At 50.6% G+C, this 15,944-nt stretch overlaps 1 protein-coding gene across 1 annotated transcript in view; it reads right to left on the bottom strand.

Moving 5' to 3' along the window:
- Nucleotides 1-6,735: 6,735 nt before the first annotated feature.
- ATP2A3 (ATPase sarcoplasmic/endoplasmic reticulum Ca2+ transporting 3) overlaps nucleotides 6,736-15,944 on the bottom strand; it is a 34,055-nt gene continuing 24,846 nt past the window's right edge. Inside the window, exons 18-21 of the mRNA XM_084751306.1 lie at nucleotides 12,414-12,547; nucleotides 11,897-12,014; nucleotides 11,363-11,480; nucleotides 6,736-8,002 (exon numbers count right to left, since the gene is read on the bottom strand). Of these exons, the coding sequence (XP_084607432.1) occupies nucleotides 7,983-8,002; nucleotides 11,363-11,480; nucleotides 11,897-12,014; nucleotides 12,414-12,547 (390 nt within the window). The 3' untranslated portion in view covers nucleotides 6,736-7,982. The remainder of the gene's footprint in view (nucleotides 8,003-11,362; nucleotides 11,481-11,896; nucleotides 12,015-12,413; nucleotides 12,548-15,944) is intronic.

The raw sequence follows: 15,944 nt of genomic DNA, 5'->3' as shown, positions 1-15,944 counted from the left end.
TGGGGACCTGGGGACCTGTAGAGAGGTGGGAGGAAGTGGATGTCAAGTCCTGTAGCCTAGACCTGCCCTCGGATACCCCTGCCTACCAGTCCCTCCAAATCCAAGCCTGGCCTATACTCACTACATCCAGCATCAGGCTGGCATCTCCATCTGCAGCCGTGCTGTCCTTCCATCTGACCCGCATGACTGAGCCTCCTGACACCACTCCCAACCCATCCCTGCCACCAGAAGGAACAGGGAGGTAGATGTCTAGACAAGGCTAGGGTCACATATTCCTAGGGAGTCAAAAGACCCAGCTGGGAAAGCCTAATATTAGGCAGTTTTGCCACTTGTTGAAGGCTTGGGGAAAATGCCTGGCCTCTCTAAGTCTGCTTTCTGTAAAGTGGGGCAATATTGCACTTTCTTTACAGAGTGAAATCCTTGGAGGATGGGTCCCAGCAGTCCCAGGGATGGAGAACTTGAAACCGCTGTTGAGTTAGGGGGTCAAGTTCAGTGTAGCCCTTGCCTTCTCAGTAGTAACCCAGACTCTGAGCACAGGGGTCCCAAGAACCAGATCTGAGGTTGGCTCACACTGTACCCTTAGGGTCAGAGGGGAGCAATCTCACTCTGGGCCTACTGGAAGAGCCAGCTTGAAGCACAGGCCTCCTTGGTAGCCTTCACTGCCCTGCACCCCAGGCCAAGCTGACCTACCCTGCCTGCTGATAAGGAATCTTCTTCCTTATGAGCTACTAGCAAGGGGAAAATGGTCCTGGGCAGGGCACCAACCCTCTGCGCAAGAAGGCCTGCTTTCTGGATGTCCCCTCCCAACACTCAGGACCATTCCCTCCTTCTTGGATAAAACACACACTTACACACACATAAACTCACTCATACACATGCTTTCACACACACACATTCTCACATGCACATACACTGATTCATACACACGCTCGCTCTCTCTCTCTCTCTCTCTCTCTCTCTCTCTCTCTCTCTCTCTCTCACACACACACACACACACACACACACAGAGACATTTACTCATACACACACTGTCATACACACTCACACACATTCATAACACACATACACTCAGATACATTCACACTTTCATGCACACTCGTATACACACTCACTCACACATATATATTCACATACACACTCACAAACATACACTCACAGACAGACAGACACATACACACACAGTCACTGACATTCCAGTAGGAACTCTCTCAACTGCCTGAGGCCGTGTTGGGGGTGGTGAGACCCACATCTTCTGCTCTCCTCCTGCGGAGCTGAGGCTGCTTCAGTCTCCTTGACCTTGTCTTGAACCCAAACAAAAGGGCTTGTCCCTCCTCTCCCAGTGGATTTCATGTCCAGCTGCTGGAACAGGAGGCCCCAGAGATGGACTGCTTGTGACAGGAGTGAGTGGGTGCTGAATGTGACCCATCCCTGTGCCCTCCTCCATGACACTCACAGCATACCCTAGAGGGGCCAGCCCCAAATGAGGGAGAAAAGAAAGTATGAGAGAGACAGAAGAGGAAGGAAGTCATTGCCCAGCATGTTGCTTCATGCCACAGCCACCTTTCCTCACACTCCTCATCTTCCTCCCCCACGTCACTTCTTCCTCCTCCCTTTCCTTCCCTTCGCTTTCTTCCCCCTGCTCTTCTTTCTCTCCATTCACCTCCTTCTTACTTTTCCTCTTCCTCTCCCTTTTCACCCCATCCTCAAGAAGCCAGGTTTATAGCTAGTTGGATAGACCATCAGGCCTGTGTCTTCTCCATCCTCCATCAGCCCTGGCACTGGGGAAATACAGCAGAGGACCATTTGAAGGTGCTAAATGACCCAAGTGGGACCAAAGACACAATTTTCTTTTCTTGATAGTCATCCTGCAAAAGTAAGCCACCCACATGAGACTATAGGGATGGCTCAACGGGCACAAGGGCCCAAGCGTGGCTCCCCAGCACTCATGGGGGCTCAGTGGCACACATCTGTAACCCACCACTGGACTGGTGGAGAGAGGCAGAGCCCTAGAGTTCATTAGCCAGCCATCCGAGCTCAATCTCTGTGCTCTAGGTTCAATGAAAGACCCTATCTCGGGGCTGGAGAGATGGTTCAGAGGTTAAGAGCACTGACTGCACCTCAAAGAGGTCCTGAGTTCAATTCCCAGCAACCACATGGTGGCTCACAACCATCTATAATGTGATCTGATGCCCTCTTCTGGCATGCGGGCAGAGCAATGTATACATAATAATAAATAAATCTTTTTTTAAAAAAGACCTTTTTCAAAAAATAAGGTGGATAATCATTGAGGAAGACATTTGATGTTGACCTACAGCCTCTTCTCTCTCTCTCTCTCTCTCTCTCTCTCTCTCTCTCTCTCTCTCTCACACACACACACACACACACTCACAAACATGGTAAATCTCTCTTGCACTGGTTCACTCTTAGGGACAGACATCTTGTGACCCTAGGCCTTGTTAGCACAAGTGGGTAGAACAGATGTCAGATTCCACACAATGGAGTTCAGTAGCCTTTTCTTTACTATGGCCGTGTAAAATAGATACTAGAACGCCCATTAGACAGATGCAGAAACCGAGGCTGTGGAAGTTGAGCACCTGGTCAAAGGTCATGGAACAAGTAGTTCTCAAGTTTGCTTGTGGCTGGAAGAGAGGCTCCCCAAAGTCTAAGGGCTTGGCCCAGATCCCACCTGAAGACTCCAGCTCTTGAGATCTGCCAGGCCTGCCTTATAAGCCCAAAGGCCGGGTGACCAGCTCCGGTTCTGGGCCGGGCCTTGTAGGGAGACATGGCCCTGCTGCCAAGGACTCGGTCCCAGGACAGCCTCTCCTGCTTGGCTAAATTTAGCGGCTGTGTGGGTATGGAGGGGGTCAGTGCCCATCCTGGAGCCACTGCCCAGGCCTGGAGGGCAGTCTGAGCCCTTAATGGGGTGGGTAGCATCCACTCCAACTGGTCTCCTTAGCCACTCAGGGTCCCAAAGGCTTATCCCTGGCAGTTTGATTCTGGTGTCCTCGGGGAGTCACCTCAACACTCAACAGCCCCTCTACAGCTGTTGGGACAGAGCTCTTGACCTAAGAGTCAAGGGGAGGTCTATGGAGAAGGCTGGGTACCAGCCATGGCCCCGGGCCTAGCTTCTCTCCGTTGTCTGAATTTTTCAGACCTCCTCCCTCCCACGGTGGGCCATGACCAGGCTGGCGCCAATCCTTCAGGGCCCGAGGCATCATGGGCTGCTAGTCCATTTCCATTCTTTCTGGATCTTTCTCCACAGAACACTTCTGTCCAGTAATAAGAGGTTTCTGGCCGATGCGGGTCCCTCTCCCCAAACACTAAGCACTCACTCAAAAGGCTTATTTCTTTATCAGCTCTCAAGCTTGTGGCCCCTCTGCAGCTGTAGGCAGCACAGGCCCACATACCTCTTGTATGGCTCTTTCTTATTTATTTAAGATATTGTCTCATGTATCCTAGACTTACCTTGCACTTGCCATGTAGTGGGGAATGGCCTTGAGCTTTGGATCCTCCCTCCTATACTTCCCAAGTGCTGGTATTACGGACATGCACCACCAAGTGCAGTTTATGCAGAGATGGAGATTAAGCCCCAACCTCAGGCAGTGTACATGCCAGGCAAACACCCTAACAAGCAAGCTACACATCTGGCTCCTTTTTATTTATTTATTTATCTATAAGTCAAACCAAGTTGAGGTGAAATTCGATTTTTTTTTTTTAATTTCCACTTTTGACAGTTTGATAAGTTCTGACAAATACATGTAGCTATTCTCTCTGACCCATCATTCTTTTTTTTTTTTTTCTTTTTTCGAGACAGAGTTTCTCTGTGGAGCCTTGGCTGTCCTGGACTCACTTGGTAGACCAGGCTAGTCTCAAACTCACAGGGATCCATCTGCCTCTGTCTCCCGAGTACTGGGATTAAAGGCGTGTGCCATCACACCCGGCGACCCATCATTCTTGAAGGGTCCCTCCTATCCCCTCTCACTTTTGTTTTTTGAGGGGTTCTCTGTGTAGCCCTGGTTGTCCTAGAACTTGACCTGTAGATCTGGTTAGCATTAAATCCAGAGACCTGCCCGCCTCTGCTTCCTTAGCGCTGGGATAAAGGTGTGTGTCACTATGGCGGGATCCTCCTACCCTGTTGTAGTCACTCCTTCCCCAGAACCTAGGTCCAGCAACCGCTGATCTGCTGCCATTTATATTTATCCTACTTTTTGCGGAATTCCATGGAGGAGAAAGCACACGGGATGAACTCTATTTGTATCTGGCCCCTTTCATCCAACACAATGATAACTTCTGGTTTTTGTTTTTGTTTTTTTCCTTTTTCGATACAGGTTTTCTCTATGTAGCCTTGGCTGTCCTGGACTCACTTGGTAAACCAGGCTAGCCTCAGACTCACAGGGATCCATCTGTCTCTCTCCTGAGTGCTGGGATTAAAGGTGTGTGCCACCATGCCCGGGTCAATGATTCTTTCTTTCTTTCTTTGATACAGGATTTCATTTTGTAGCCCAGGCTGGCCCAGACCTTTGCTGAAATTCTTCTGCCCCAGCCTATAGTGCTGAGGTTTTAGATGCGTACCACCATGCTGACCTATCACAATTATTTTACGCTCAGTTGGTAGAGCATGAGACTCTTAATTTCAGGGTCATGGGTTCGTGCCCCATGTTGGGCACTGGCTGTGGTTCTCCTCATTCTTGGGGCTAGGGGCTGTTGGCCAAGAGCATCCCACCAAGGCAGGAGGAGCAGAAGATGAGAAGCAGGGGCTGGAAGGCTGTAAACAGGACAGAGATCAAACACTCCAGGGACCACTTCAGGACCTAGTTCAACTTTACTCAAGGAGAACAAAGGCTCTATAGCCCTTGGGGAGTGGGTGGGGGCTTCCAGGATAGGTGTCCATAATTGGTTGAAACCAGGCACTTCAAGGATGCTCCTATCACATGTACAGGAACACAGTACCTAATTATACTATAAGGTGCATGGAGGGTGAGGGCTAGCAGGGAGTTGTGTCAAGGGCCATATATCAAGTGTGGTCAGGGGCATCTGTGTCTAAAGACACTCTCCAGATGGAGTCAGGAAGAGAGCCAGAGGCCCTGCTGGGGAGCAGTCCTGCACCTAATGCTTCCAAGCTCAGAGTGACTCTCCAGACTGGGAGGACTGTACCCTCAAACAACAGGGTTCTTCCAACCCTGTATATGTTGGTAATTTGTGCCACTTTGTTGCTGAAGATTTTCTGTTGTACAAACATATCATGGGAGATTCATCCACCTGAAGATGGACTCTGTAGTCCCAGAATGGTCAAAGTGCGCAGCCTTTTGGGTGCAGGTCTTGGGATGCCTATATTCCTTTCTCTGTTCTGCTGTTCATTTTGCTTTTCCATTTCTCAATAACACAGCCCCAACTTACTCCCTCCTCCTGAAGAGGGGGCCTGAAGAACCAACAAAATCTTGGTTTCCAGAGAAGCAAGGGGACCCAGGGGCATTTTGGCAGCTGCCACCTTGGAACCAGAGAGGAGAATGCCAGGGTTGCTCGGGAATTCCCTCCTGGGTGAGGTGAGGGAACCTCGCTGTTTACCTTGGCCGCCTTGCCTTGGACTGTAGACACCATGCTGTGCGCTGGACAGAGATGGATTTGGATGGGCCTTGGTGGGGGTGGAGGCAAAATGGACCATGCCACCATGCCCCAGAGACTGCTGGGGATGCTGGAGCCTCACGCCTCTTCTGCAAGTTCCCTTAAGGCTTAGGCTATCTTATCTTCCACATTCTGTCACAATAAAACCCAGATAGGCCCATGGGTTCCTCATTTGTTAGTCCTTTGCTCTGCCCGTGTCACGGGGCTCATTAAGACCATAGGAGGTCAAGGTTTTATATTTAAGAGGGCTTTCAGATATCTGTGCAACCAAGAACACCTCTGACCATTCTATTGGAGAAATAAATCCTTGGGAGTTCCTTGGGGTGAGAGCTATCTCCTTTGGCACAACTAGCTTCATGGGTGTGTGACTTAGATAAGGTAACAGGCCCACACAAAGAAAAGCCCTGCACGTGACACTGGATTTCTGGTTTTCTTCCTTCCCCTAACCCCAGGGCCTCAAATTGCCCTGCTATTGATTTCTATTCCCAGCCTAGCTCAATGGCTAATTTGGGGGCTCCAGGTTTTCTCTTTGCAATGGGCTCTGCAAATGAAACAGTCTGTCCTGCCTCTTCCCCTGTGTTGCAAGGCCCGGATATCCAGGCCTCGGTCCCAGGACAGCTAAGTTTAGGATTGGAGACGGGATATAGATTACTAGATTACTGGGGACCAAGGGGGATAAAAACATAGCAAGAAAGAAACCCCACGGAGAGTCACAGGAATTTCAGATATTTGCCAGGGACTCTGAGGTCCAGCGGGCTTCTGAGAAGCAGGCTCCAGGCCCAATTCTATCTCATGCCATCTCCAGCTCCTTTTTCTTTGAGGTGACATGTTAATCATAAAATATGTGATTGAACAGTGTTGAGCACAGTTCTTAAACTGCCAACCAGTGGAGCAGTAAGTAGGCTGCCCCACAAGGCTCAGGCTCACCCCATTTCTGCTATTGGGGTATGGTTCTGGTGTTGTGATTCCAACTTAGTGTTTCTCAAAGCTCCATCTTTGAGTAAGAGATGGATTCTGGGTTTGGGATGGGGTTTGGCTTTGCTGGTTCCAGGTGGATGGGCCCCTGGTAGCCACAGAGACAGGGGCCCACAGTTCAGACAACACACTGCTAGCTCCAATCCCCCCAGACACACGCCTTTATTTCTCTACCAGAAAGCACATCAGCAGGTGGGCACAGGGCTCTGTTCCTGCCAAGCCCTCCCTCCAACTCTATTTCTTTCTGAGGCCCCTCCAGAACCTGCCAGAGGAGAGGGAGGATGCGCAGGAGAGCGGGCTGCCACACACACGGAGTTCATCTATCTGCAAGGCAGGCTGAGGGGGCTTTGGTTACTGGGGATCAGGACAGTGATGTGATTCTTGATTTATATATAAAATAATCAATCACATTATACACACATAGGGAAGAGCTAGGTCACCCAGCAGGCGCTTTCTCCACTGTCTGTGATACTTAGCTAGTTTTTGTCCAAGGAGCAAAAGCAGAGTTAAGAGGAAAAAAAAAATCCCAAATAACACCCCTCCCCATGAGATACTTTCTTTCAGTGGGGAGGTAGGGGAGCAAGTTCCTTGTAGAACACAGCCTCACATCAGGCTGGGTGGCAGGACAAGCTGACATGGACTCAGGGATGTCTGGAGTCTCAGGCACCAGGGGCATGGACAGTAAAGCTAGGACACCCTGAAACGACCTCAGCTGAGGAAGTGAGCCGAGCGGAAGGAGCTGCTTCCTGGGGAAGGGAGTCCTCATCCAGACCCTCCGCCTGCGCCTGCGTCATGTGCTCCTATCTGTCTGTGATCCCTCAAACCCCTGGGGCCAGCACATATATAAACAGACCGAGGCTCCGGCTCTCAGGAGTGGACTTGGTGGAGGCAGAGCCAAGTGGAAGGGGTGTCCCTCCTCATGTTCACAGCTGGACCCAGATGGTCCCCACTGACTCCTTCATCCCAGAGGCCAAACTAAGTAAGAGGTCAGAGTCTGTAAGAAGGTCCCCCCTCCCCCCGTGGGTCCTCCATCAGGGCAGAGGTACTAGTTACCAAGCAAACCAAGTGAGCAAATGTCAGACTCCAAGCAAGGGAAAGGTCGCAGAGCTGTGTGTGTGTGTGTGGGGGGGGATGTGTGGTGGCCCTGCAGCCAGCTCTGGCTTCTTAGCTGCCCCTCCTGGGCCAGAGCAGCAGAGAAGGAGGGGAATGGAGTCAGGAGCCTGGAATCGGGCCTAGAGGTGGCCATTCTCCTTTCAGGCCTGTTATGTCCAGCAGGGTCCAGTAGACAGGTGGCTGAGTGTGGTGGCAGGGGTGGGAATGGGGACGAATGCTTGGACACTATCAGTCCAAGGGCCACACTGGGGACTCCTCTCTGTTCCCAAGGCTTACTTCAGGTCTTTTTTTTCTGGAGGAAAAACAAAAACACAAACAAAAAGGAGAAATCATAAACTGGTGTGGTGGCGTGCACCTGTAATCCCAGCACTTGGGAGGCAGAGGCAGGCAGATCGCTGTGAGTTCGAGGCCAGCCTGGTCTACAAAGTGAGTCCAGGACAGCCAAGACTACAAGAGAGAGAGAGAGAGAGAGACAGAAAGAGAGAGAGAGAGAGAGAGAGAGAGAGAGAGAGAGACAGACAGACAGACAGACAGACAGACAGACAGACAGACACAGAGAGAGACATAGATAGATAGATAGATAGATAGATAGATAGATAGATAGATAGATAGATAGATCATATTAAGACAAAGAGTGAGATATTCTAGCTCTTCCTTTCAGCTACCCTTTCAGCCTTGTACCCTCCCACACCTTCCAGGGCCTAGAACCTTCTGCACCTGGTCTACCCCTAGTTTTAGTGGCACTCCTGAGCCACAGCCCCAGGAATCCAGCTGCTCTCTATGTGTCCCCTCAGGACTCCTAGAGAAAATGCTCACACTTCTTTGTTTGGGGAACGAGCCCATCACTGTTAGGTCCACAAACAGGGAATCCTCCTTGCCTCCTCCTCATGCCACATGTGGTCTGAGTTCAACCAAGCACGCTCAAGCTGGCCTTTACCTTTCCAGCCCACACAAGGACCAAGGCCCCACTCCAGTCCACTGTGCCTAACTACCTCCCTTCTGCTGCCGGTATCACACAGCTCCCCTTAATCTGGCCCCTCATTCTTTCCGAGGTTCTGGCATCCTTAGATGAATTCTGGGTCGGCCTTGTCTCTCCCAGATCCATCCCCTCTCAGCTTCTCCATCCCAGCCTACAGGCATCCTGACAGCCACTCAGTCACACCTGAAGAGCGCCAAGGGTGGAGAGAGAGAGGACCCCCCCAGTCCCAGGGCTGACCCTACATCCACAATTCTCCCCAGGACACATCCTCGTAAATCACAGAGAAACCACAAGCGTCAGGCCTCAGTAGAAACTTCCCTAAAAGGCAGCTCAGCTGGCTTGGGAACGTCAAGGGTCCCCTCTCTCACCCCCGCCCTGTCCAGCTTTAGGAGGCCCAAGGGACTGCGGGGCCGCCTGCCGGCCCAAGGCAGAGCTGTGTGGACTTCCAGCAAGCACACCACTCCCCAGGGGCAGCCACAGGTGCCGAGCCCAGTTCCCTCCCGAAGACCTGTGGTTACTCCCTCTCGAGCCAAGCTTCTCTGGGACCATGGTGGTCACCATTTCCGGTCAAGACAGTTGGTAAAGGTGTGGCTTGGGGCCAATTCACCCTGGGCCAGGATTTCGTTTCTTTCTCAGGCCTCACAACCACTTCAGCTTCGATTCTAGCATCACTTCAGTATCTTCCCAGTTGTTTCAGTGACCATACACACACACACACACACACACACACACACACACACACACAACACCCACCCCTGTCCATGCTTACACACCTTTTGTGGTCCTCACTCCCATAACCAGGGCCTTGTCTTGGCCTTTTCGGCCTTCAGTGTCCTCTGCTCTTCTGCTCTCACATTCCACGTACCAGCTCCATTTAGATACCTCAGCCTCCACCCTGCCAGGTTCTACCCTATGTGTGTGATCTACTTTAATCCAGAATCTTCTAGTATTTACCCTTAGCTCCAACTGGGCAGGCCTCTAATCTCCCCATCCAGGAACACCCCTTCCTGTTGGGCCCAGGAATCCAGCGTGGAATTGTAACCCAGACTCAGGGTTTCCCCAAGGGGGTGAGAAGTTTTAGCCACGGAGAGAAATTTTTCATTTTTAAATTTTCTTAAGAAAATGGGCTGAGCTCTTTGGTTGCTGTGGTCAGCAGGGATGAGAGCTGTCACACAAGGACGAGGCTTCTGGGGGCGGAGGCAGGCTCCGTAAGGCTGTGTGTGGAGGGGTTTCTGGGAGGAGACACACACACACACACACACACACACACACACACACACACACACACGTGCTGTCTGGCCAGAGCTGGAGTTCTGAAGGTCAAGGGTCATACCCATTTCTTCCGGGCATCTCCCAGGGTCCACCAAGAGTGAGCCCAAAAGAACCATATATGGAGGGGGCAGGATGGCCTGGTTCAGCTGCCCTCAGCCCCACTCTTGGCCTCTGTGTGTCTAGCTATCTACCCCCTGTACAGAGCTCTGAGAGGCTAGCTTCTGCGGAGAAGAGGACAACACTCACTGAGGCCTTTTTCTAAAGACAACTTTTTTCAATACCCAGAAGATTTGGTCAGCACAGGGTGTGGGGGCCTTTATGGAATGAGAGGCATGGGGTTTATTTATAGTCTCCACTATTTCCTGGGTCAGGGCTCACATTCCAGCTAGAAGTGGCCCCCAAAGTCCCAAATGCCCAAAGCAGGTCTTAGCTGGTTGCTGGGCCCAACCCAGGTTTCTCCTAGCAGTCTAGCTTTCTATTTTGCACCTAACCTGCTTCCGTCCATCACTCCTGGAGGAAGACAGATCTGCCCCTTGTTCTCACCCATTAAGGTGACACCCAAGAAGCCAACCCAGTGTTGTATTAGGTCCTGGACATGGTTGGTGGTTGCCTATTGTGGGTCTGCATGATTGTCCCGAGAATACCTAAATTAAGACAGGCCAATATGGCTGGGTATGGTGGTGCATGCCTTTAATCCCAGCACTTGGGAGGCAGAGGCAGGCAGATGGCTGTGAGTTCAAGACCAGCCTGGTCTACAAAGCAAGTCCAGGGCAGCCAAGGCTAACACAGAGAGATCCTGTCTTGAAAAACCAGGCCAGTACAGGGCTGGAGAGATGGCTCAGAGGTTACGAGCACTACCTGCTCTTCCAGAGGTCCTGAGTTCAAATCCCAGCAACCACATGGTGGCTCACAACCCTCTATAATGTGATCTGATACCCTCTTCTGGCCTGCAGGTGTGCATGCAAACAGAGTACTCATACATAAGAAAATTAAATAAATCTTAAAAAAAAAAAAAAAGACAGGCCAGTACAGGGAGATCAGAGGCCAAATCCAGGACGACTGCAGCATCTTCTCCACATATGAGTGTGTAAGGCGTGGTAGGCGGTGGGGTACCCGAGGAGGGAGGGAGGAGAGGGGATGGCAAGTGAGGAGAGTGAGACAGCGTGGCCCTGAGCGGTGTTTCCAGTAGGCCCAGTTAAGGCAAGTGTGGTGCGAGATGCTTCTCTAGGCAACACCTTGGGTCATAGGCACTGGGACCCTTTATGTCTGCCACTTCAGGATCCAAAATTAGCTCTCCTACCATGTACCCTTGCATCCGATGAAGTGGGAGTTCGGTGGAGAGGGCAGCAGCAGGCTGGAGGCAATGGTGAGGAAGCAGAAGGGGCTGGGCCATCCACTTACCATCCATATGATTCCTAGACAGATATTTGAGGGCCTCGTCGAGCAGGATGACAGGCAGAGACATCTGGAGCACCACCCCCCACTGCCGACCACTCAGTGGGGTCACCTGGAAAATAAGCTGGTGGGGGCAGGGAGGCCCGGTTACAGGCTGCCAGCTGTGTGTATGCGTTGCCCACACCTGGACACCGGTGGGCTCTTCATGGCCATGTCCTTGGAAGCCCTTCCTGCACACCTTCGCCTACTGGGTTTCCCTGAGGAAGTGCTATTCCCCTGCCCACCCCATCCTTCCCCGCCTTCCACTCAGGCCCAGGCAGTGCCCTCAGCAAGCAGGCTCCACTGTTTCTGGCCCCCGGAAGGTGGGAACCTATCTGGGAGATGATGGCTAGCCACATCTCTCTCCTACTGTCTCAGGTGGCTTCCATTACAGAGGCCTAAGAAGGCCCAGCACCCAGTAAGGGACCCCTCGTGTCCAAGGACTGCGTGGTGACTGTAACCCAAGGGACTAAGGAGGGGGGAGGCATGGGGGTAACTCACAGGCAGGGGTGGCACCAGAAGGATGAGAAAATGTAGAGCCATGGACATGGCCACAGCCCCCAGCAGCCAAGGGTTCAGCCAGGGTGGCATACGCAGCAGTGACTGGTTCTCTGACACGCTACCAAAGGCACGGGGCCTCAGTCAGTGCAAGATGTCAGGCCATGGTGGGCCCACTCACTTTAGCAAACACCTCGCTACCTATGTTGTCGAGCCAGGGTGGATATTTCTGTTGCACACCTCATTTATCCCAGAGGCCTGTCTCAGGGCTTGGGCCCACTTTCTCTGTCCCTCAGATTCAGTCCTGGACCTCCAATTCATCAGATCCCAGACCTTTCTTCCTTAAATCCCAATTCCGGCCCCACTGACTCTCAGAACCCATTATGGACCCCTCCAACCAGAGCCCTCAATCTTCAACCTCCTTGGAAACCAATCCCTGTCCCTTTCGGCCTTAGACCCCAGTCTGTCTTGGACTCCACTGGCCCTTAATCCCAACTCAGGATGCCTCTGCCAGGCCTACCTGTTGAGGGCGTTGCACATTTCAATGGTCACAAGCACCGATAAGGCCATGGTTGTGGGGAAGCGGGACTCGAACACCTCGCAGTCGATACCAGCAAAGAGTGGGTTCTCCTCAGAGCACTTCAGGAAGTTCCTCTGAGGATGAGGTGATGGGTGGCAGAACAGCTGTCACTGAGGTGCTGGGCAGAGGAGAGGGAAGCCTTCCCCCCAACTCTGGATGCACCTGGGGATGACTAGTGAGCACAGGATGGCAAGGGATGGGTCAACCGCAAATATGCTGGGCGGAGAAACTTGTGGATCATAGGAGCAGCTGGTGTTAGGCTGGGGAAGGTACTAGGAAGCCATGGGCTTAGGGAAGGGCTGGGACTCCTGTGACTCTGGAGTGTGGGAGTTGGGGAGGTGATCAAAAGAGACCTTGTAAATACATAAAACAATTATGCATTTCCATCAACTCTGTTATGCTTAAATAGAACAGACCTCTAGAGTAGACAAAACCTACATGTGCCCTCTTTGGTGTCATAATGCAAGGTTCTATTCCTACCTCACTCCCTGCTCCCTGCTTTCTGCTTATAACATAGAGAAAGGATCGACAGGGTTCAGCCTTAACATACACCTCCTCTGTAATTAACAAGTTGTCAGTGCACACAGGAAGTGTCCCACCTTCATCTCCATGGACTTTTTTTCTTTGCTCACTGGCCTCCCTCAAGAGATGGATGTCTGAGGGGCAATGAGTGCAACCATTCTTAATCTTCTTGGGTCTCCTGCACATAATTCCATTCTTAGCAGTCGGAACCTGAAGATCTTTAAGGCTAGGGCTTAGCCATAGGCATTGTGCTGTAGAGATAAGTCCTCCAAAAGAGGTGTGTCCAGGCACAGATGCTCTGACCTAGCAGCAAGTACAGCATCGTCGGCCCTGTGCATGAGGCCCTGCTGCCACACAGGAGAAACACTACCGGCAGCTACGGCTTGGCTAGGTCCCTCCTAAAAGCTAAAATTATGTGCATGTGTTCCCCATACCCAGTTCACCTAGTGCCATGATCCAAACCCAGTCTGTCACGCATGTTAGGCAACTCTCTACACACAGAGGCACACCCTTGCCCAAGCCCAGCTTGTGAAATGGGGCTGGATCCTTTAAGGGGTCATATGACTGAGGATGTGTGATGGTTACTTTTAATTGTTGACTTGACACAATTTAGAATCACCAGGGAGGAGTCCCAGGGGGATGAGTCCCAGTGAGGGATCCGCCTGTGGGTATGTCTGTGGGGAACTGTCTTGATTACGCTGATCAGTGTGGGAGTCTGACACCAGGCAGCAGCATTCCCTGGGTGTGGGTCCTAGACCATACAAAGGCAGGGAGAGGGAGTGGCTCCAGCTCATTTGCATGCACCTCACTTTCCTCTTTAATGTGAAATTATATCTATACCAAAGAACTGAGACTTGGTGTTAGTTTTTATTTTCTTTTTCTGTTTTGTTTTGTTTTTTTTGTTTTTTGTTTTGTTTTTTGAGACATGGTTTCTCTGTGTAGCCTTGACTGTCCTGGACTTGCTTTGTAGACCAGGCTGGCCTCAAACTCACAGAGATCCACCTGCCTCTGCCTCCCAAGTGCTGGGATTAAAGGCGTACGCCACCACCGACTAGCGTGGTTTTGATTTTCTTAATGATTCCATTTTGTATGCATTGGTATATGCATGTCTGTGTGAAGGTGTCAGATCTCCTGGAGCTAGAGTTTTAACTATAGGCAATGGTGAGCCTATGGAATGGAATTGAACCCAGGTTCTCTGTAAGAGCAGCCAGTGCTCTTAACCACTGGGCCATCTTTCCAGCCCTAGTTTTGACTTTAAATAAATAAATATATTTATATATACTTATGTATATACTATATGTGTATATACTATATATATACTTATATACAATATATATGAATTTATTGTATGGGTGTTTTACCTTTATGAGTGTCTGTGTACCATGTGAGTGCTTGATACTCTTGGAGGCCATTAGAACCCCCAGAACTGGTGCTACAGACAGTTGTGAACTGTTACATATGTGCTGAGAATTGAACCCAGGTCCTCTGTAAGAGCAGACAGTGTTCTTAACTGCTGAGCTGTCTCTCCAGCCCATTTTTGCTTTTCTTTAAGACAGGGTCTCACTATGTATATCTGGCTGGCCTGCAGCTTGCTGTGTAGACCATACTAGCCTAAACTCACAGAAATCCACCTGCCTCTGCCTTCTGGGTGCTGGGATTAAAGTCCCAGTTGGCAGAAATTGTTTTAAAATACACTTCCTTATGATTTACTATTAATAATTTTTATATGTGTATTTTAATGCATATATACTTAATGTCATATAAAAAATTCTTGGTTGAGAAGGGATTTCAAAATAAAAAGTTTAAGAAGTCATGATGCAGGAGGCTGGAGGCATATCCTGGTGGTTAGGGGCACTTGCTGCTCTCCCAGAGGCCTAGGTTTGATACCTAGCACCCATATGGTAGCTTATAACTACAACTACAATTCCAGGACTCTGACTCACTCTTCTGGCCTCCAAAGGTACCAGGGACACATGTGGTGTACAGACATACAAGCGGCAAACCATTCTTACACATGAAATTAAAAACAAACACACAGAGGCAGAGGCAGAGGCAGGTGGATCTCTGTGAGCTCAAGGCTACCCTGGACTACAGAGGGAGTTCCAGGAGAGCCAGAGCTGTTACACAGAGAAACCCTGTCTTGAAAAACCAAAACACACACACACACACACACACACACACACACACACACACACACACACAGGGCTGGAGAGATTGCTCAGTGGTTAAGAGCACTGTCTGCCTGTCTGCTCTTCCAAAGGACCTGGGTTCATTTCCAGCACCCACATGGCAGCTCACACCTGCCCATAACTCCAGTTCCAAGGGATCTGACACCTTCATACTAATGCACATAAAATAAAAGTAATAAATTATTAAACAAGCAAACAAACACAAAAATTTTAAAGTCATGTATCACAGTGTTTTCTTTTGGGGGCCTCTCCAAGGGTCCTTCTCATGAAATATGACACCTTGAGGCTGGAGAGATGGCAGAGACAGGCAGAGAGATCTCTGGGGCTCATTGGCAAGCTAGCTTAGCTGAGTCTATGAATCTATGAGTTTCAGGTTCAGCGAGAGACTCTGTCTCAAAGAAATTAGAGTGTTCAAGTAAGATACCCAATGTCAGTCTCTGGCCTCTGCACCCACACAAATAAATACCAGAGAAAGAGGGAGAGGGAGAGGGAGGGAGAGCGAGAGCCAGAGAGAGGGACACACAGACACAGACATGGACACAGAGCCAGAGAAGAGACACCAGTGACTTCAGCCTAAAGTTCTGCCTAAACTTCCCACTGGAGCATGGTCCACCCTGAATAGGATTCTCCATTTCCACAGCCCCTCCCCCAGACAGCCAGTTCTTTATAGAGACCCCCTGATGACCAGCACTTCCATAGTAACTTGGGCCCAGGTCACAGTGGGCATTTCCTGAACAAGTGGCTGAATAAGAAAAGGAAT

Source organism: Acomys minous (genome assembly GCF_964271855.1).
Source record: "Acomys minous genome assembly, chromosome: 12".
In the NCBI taxonomy this organism is placed as follows: Eukaryota; Metazoa; Chordata; class Mammalia; order Rodentia; family Muridae; genus Acomys; species Acomys minous.
Note: the sequence above shows the minus strand (reverse complement) of the source record. Positions and strands in the feature narration are given on the sequence as shown.